Here is a 5,007-nt window from a genome sequence, read left to right on the forward strand (position 1 = left end):
ATAATCCTCTAAAAAATTTATTTGGCCAAATAATCCTCCTCTTGGCAACTTAGTGCCGCAGTGGATAAGTATGCCAAAAGTGGTGAATTATTCACCAAACATTATCATCTTCAAGAAGATGGTGAACGATTCACTACCTTCCAAAATTTTCTACGAAAGCGGTTTATTGATCATTGCCTTTCTGAAGACGGAGAACAATTCATAGCTTTTAAGTGGATTCACTACTTCTAAAATTATCAGAATCACCACGTCAGCATCAAAATTCAAATTTTTGGATTCAAATACTGAGTTAAAATTAAATTTTAATTTTAAGCTAACAACTTAAAATTAGAATTTTGAATTTGAATTTAAAGATATATTTTAAAAAATGAATTAGAAATTTGAATTAAAATTCAAATTTTGAGTTTTGACTTTGAAATTGAAATTGGATTTTAATTTTGATATTTGAATTTGTATTCAAAATCAAAATATATATTTATAATTTATATTCAAAATTTGAATTTAAAATCATACTTTAAATTTCAATTTGAAATCTTTCAATTCAAAATCTAAATGTAAATTTGAATCGATATTCGAAATCAAAATCTGATTTTGAATTTGAAATGTTAATTCAAATCTGAATTTAAATTCTAAATTTAACTTTTAAATTTGATTTGTAATTTTTACTTATAATTTGAATTCAAAATTAAAATTAAAAATTGAAATTAAAGTTTTGAATTTAAATCTAAATGTTAATTTGATTTAATACTTCAAATCAAAATATGAATTTGAAACTGAATTTTGAATTTAAAATATCAATTTAATTTAAAAATCTAATTCAAAATTTTGAATTTAATTATAAATTTGAATTCAAAATACAAATTTTGATTACAAATGTAAAGTTAAATTTGATTTTTGAATTCATCTTTAAATTTAATTTTTAAATTTGAATCGAAATATAAATATGAATATGATATTTGATTTCAAATATAAAGTTAAAGTTTGAAATTCAAGTTTATCTTAAATATAGAACTTAAAAGCGGCGAATTAATCATTTATCGTTTTCCTAAAGCGGTGAATAATTTGCTACTTTCATAGAAAATTTAAAATACGGTGAATTGTTTGCTGTTTCTTTAATTATCCACTGTAGTTAATAAGAGAAGAATTATTTGATCGTATAAATTTTTTATGAGAATTATTTAGTTAATTAAAAAATTTTATAGAGTTATTTAAGAAAAAAAAAAAAAAAAAAAAAAACTTCGAGCAATGCAAATCCCGTAGGTGGGGCGGTGTGGTCACTCCCCAATAAGGCAATAACTTTTGTCTGCACGATTGGTAGTGAATGGGTACCGAACATCTCTTGTTTCCCACTCTTCCCTTCTATACTGCACTCTCTTCGCTCTTGGAATTGGTTGAGGGGGAGAATGCACTGCGGTAGGGAGGTGATGAAGTTGCTGCTGTTGAGGAAGGAGGTGCGGAGCCTTCTCAAGCGCAAGAACGGCGACGCTGGCGACGGAGGTCCTTCTTTGTCTCTCCTCTTTCCTTTCTTATCCATGAAATGTATAAATTTGGTTTCGGAAATTCATTTTCGTTCAAATTAGAATTGGGTGGGCTATCTTCTTTGATCTGGGTCCTCCTGGATTTGTCTCGAAGTTTAATTTTCTTTTGATAGAATTGTGTCTCTGTTTCTTGATTCATTGTTTCATTTTGTTACCGGAAAGATGATGTACATGTACTCTTTTTCTTTTCTTTTTTTTTGTTCTGTTGTGGTGGGTAAATTAGGAGTAGGGTGTAGCAAAAAACTTGGGTTTTTCTCTAGTAATTCAAGATCAAATTGGAAAAATGATTTATTGGATTGAGCAACGGTGCGTGTGAGCTCTCCTAGGTGTTCATTTGGTTAATGAGCCTTGAAATGGTGCTGTGCTTTTGAATAGACATCCTCTCAAATTTGCTGTTGAATTTCTATTTATGATCAAGGGACAAGTAAACCGCATTGGTCAACTATGTTGCTTCTTCACTTACTGGGAGGAATACAATACAACATTATAAATCTTAGAAGAAAGTAGGAGGCCGGAATTTCATATTTTATCATACATCCCCCTTCTTCTCAAGGATTATAATTGTAATGTTTCCTTTCGTTTCATCGTCAATCCAACTTTATATCAACCAAATATCGTACAAACGATAGCAACATACATAGGGAATAAGCTTGAAGTACTTCTTGTTCTGCCGCAAATTCAGGTACATTTTTCGAGGACCTACAGGCCACCATTTTCAGCGAGCTACGCTCGTCGGAAGGCGCGAGGCGCATGCAGCAACGCCTCTGTGGCCCGACCGTTGCTTTGTCCTTCAATTTCTTGGTCTCGGTTGGTATCATCATGCTGAACAAATTGGTATGTGAGTATTTCTCCTCTCGCTTCTCACATCCTATTTTCTAGGCGAACACTTCCTTAATGCTGCTATTATTAGTATTATTTAATTTTTTTTTTTTTTTATCTGGATCTTCACAGGTACTAGGGAAAGTTGGGTTCAATTATCCCATCTTTCTTACCTTTCTCCATTACTTGTTGAGCTGGGTATTGATGGCCATCTTGAATGCAGTCTTCCTACTTCCTGCGGCACCTCCGGCCAAGTCAACCCTCTTTTCTTCTCTATTAGCTCTTGGTGTTGTGATGTCTCTTTCTAGTGGCCTAGCAAATGTCAGCCTCAAATATAACAGGTAGCCAAATAGCAAATTTTTTTTTCTGCTTAATTACAAATTTAGGCCCTGAATTTTGACCAGGGTTTCAATTTGGTAGGCAGAGTTTCAATTGTCACAATTTAGTCTGTCAAATTCGACGTTGATCTCAATTTTACTTCCTAAAATTTGTCTTTTCTTTCAATTGCTTCCGTTCCGTTCGGTCTCAATTTAGCAAAGAAAAGCCTGACAATGGTATTGATGTAGCACTTTTTCATGAGGTAAATATTATGCGAAGTGAATCTTAGGAATGAAATTATTTTAGTTAAAACTATGAGAATGCACTAGAAAAAGGGATTAACTACTCTGTTCTCATGATATTTGATTTTTGATTTTCCTTCTCTATTAAGTGATTGATAATGCTCAAATTGCCCGTTTTTGTAGTGTGGGTTTCTATCAGATGGCTAAGATTGCTGTAACGCCAACAATTGTTCTCTCCGAGTTTATGTTTTTGAAAAAGACTGTTTCTTTCCAAAAGGTAAATTTAACATAAAGTTGGTATCTCCAAATTAAATAAAAGTTATTTTAATGTCAGAGTTTTCAATATTTATTGCAGGCACTAGCATTGTCTATTGTCTCAATTGGTGTTGCTGTCGCAACTGTTACAGACCTCGAGTTCCAGTTCTTTGGAGCGTGTATAGCATTAGCATGGATAGTACCCAGCGCGATTAATAAGATTTTATGGTCCAACTTACAACAGCAGGATAACTGGACAGCTTTAGCGTATGTTTCTCCTCACACCCTAGAGTCGAAACTTTTGGCATCTTGGTTCTTTAATTGGACAGCATCTGTCACTTATCTCCTAATTATATATTTATTCGAACAGTTTAATGTGGAAGACAACACCGATCACACTCTTCTTTTTGGTCCCTCTGATGCCTTGGCTAGATCCACCCGGCATTCTATCTTTTAGTTGGAATTTCTATAATTCGTCAGCTATTTTTTTGTCAGCTTTCCTCGGTTTTCTGCTTCAACTATCTGGCGCTCTGGCCCTTGGGTATGAATCTTTTTCTATCACTATATACCGCAGATATCCCTTTAAGGATAATCTTTCACAATTAAACGTCCCTGCAAAATCATTTATTGTCTACACTTTTACCCTCCCTCGAAGAAGCTGAATTTTCATCCAACCCCAGCGAAAGTCCGTGTTCTTACTGAAGTACCCTAATCTTTACTTGGTGAATAATCCAATCCATCATTGAAGTTGGTTTTTATTCGAAAATGTTCGTTAAAGAGGGGAACTTCTGTAACTAGAATGGTATATGTGTAAGAAATCAACTGCACGTGTGTATATGAAAATACAGATTTTGGAGGGGCGTGTGTGCAAATAGATCATTTTGCGAGGCTAAATATGTAGATTTACAAATCGTAGGTGCAAATGTCTTGTATACAAGGAGGTCATATTTTTGTGTGATTTATCACAGGGCGACTTCTGCGACTTCTCATGTCGTTCTAGGGCAGTTCAAAACATGTGTTATCCTTCTTGGAGGGTTCCTTCTCTTCCGTTCAAATCCTGGGGCGTTAAGCATATGTGGGGCTATCACAGCTCTTGCAGGGATGTCCTTGTACACATACCTCAGCATGCTCGTCTCCGAACAGAAAACAACTAATGCAGCTCTTCGGCAGTCTTTGTCGTTCTCGTTATCAAGATCCAAGCTCTGTAAAGATGCTAGTGATCTCCAGAATGGAGGTGCTACCGGTGAATCAGTTTGAAGGCATTCAAATATATGCTATGTATCACGGACGTGACTGCAAGGCTCGCGTGTCCGTGCTAGATACATGTGTGTCTGTATTATATTTGTGTCCGATGCGGACACGTAATGGATACACATTTATACTGCTTCCCATTAAAAGATATACATATTTTTTCATTTTACTTTTTTTCATATCTATATAATGTAAGATGATAAATATTTTAACTTCTTTATTAATGCATAGAATTTTTTTTAGGAATATAAATATATAAATTATGTATAAAAGAGAATTTTTATTTTTAAAATATATAAACCACCAATGAGAATTTTATTAACTTTTACTCATATAAAAAAAATATTAATAATAACCAAAATTAATATTTTATATTATTATATTTAATAATATTATATTTTATTTGCAGTGTTCATGTCGTGTCTGTATTCTAAATTTTTTTAAAATTCATCAAGCCGTGCAAAGGAAACTAAACTGACTGTTCAAGTTTTTATTTTTATTTATTTGTATATTTTTCTCGTGTACGCTGGTTTATTTTATTCTTCTTTTTTCTTGATAATATTCATGTGAGTGAAAGCAAAGTT

At 33.1% G+C, this 5,007-nt stretch overlaps 1 protein-coding gene across 1 annotated transcript; it reads left to right on the forward strand.

Annotated features, from left to right (window-relative positions):
- Positions 1,284-4,602, forward strand: LOC109726013 (uncharacterized membrane protein At1g06890-like). The gene is made up of 7 exons (XM_020255446.1): positions 1,284-1,497; positions 2,221-2,372; positions 2,490-2,698; positions 3,101-3,194; positions 3,273-3,439; positions 3,543-3,713; positions 4,141-4,602. The coding sequence occupies exons 1-7, from the start codon at positions 1,404-1,406 to the stop codon at positions 4,427-4,429; spliced, it is 1,176 nt and encodes a 391-aa protein (XP_020111035.1). The 5' UTR covers positions 1,284-1,403; the 3' UTR covers positions 4,430-4,602.

The sequence above is a fragment of the Ananas comosus genome, linkage group 20 (assembly GCF_001540865.1).
Source record: "Ananas comosus cultivar F153 linkage group 20, ASM154086v1, whole genome shotgun sequence".
Classification (NCBI taxonomy): Eukaryota; Viridiplantae; Streptophyta; class Magnoliopsida; order Poales; family Bromeliaceae; genus Ananas; species Ananas comosus.

What these genes read in the sequence shown, in the direction of transcription:
- LOC109726013 (XM_020255446.1), top strand. Translation starts at nt 1,404, where the DNA reads ATGCACTGCGGTAGGGAGGTGATGAAGTTGCTGCTGTTGAGGAAGGAG. An exon ending in GTCAGCCTCAAATATAACAG is followed by an intron (nt 2,699 to 3,100) that starts GTAGCCAAATAG and finishes CCGTTTTTGTAG; the next exon opens with TGTGGGTTTCTATCAGATGG. An exon ending in AGACTGTTTCTTTCCAAAAG is followed by an intron (nt 3,195 to 3,272) that starts GTAAATTTAACA and finishes TATTTATTGCAG; the next exon opens with GCACTAGCATTGTCTATTGT.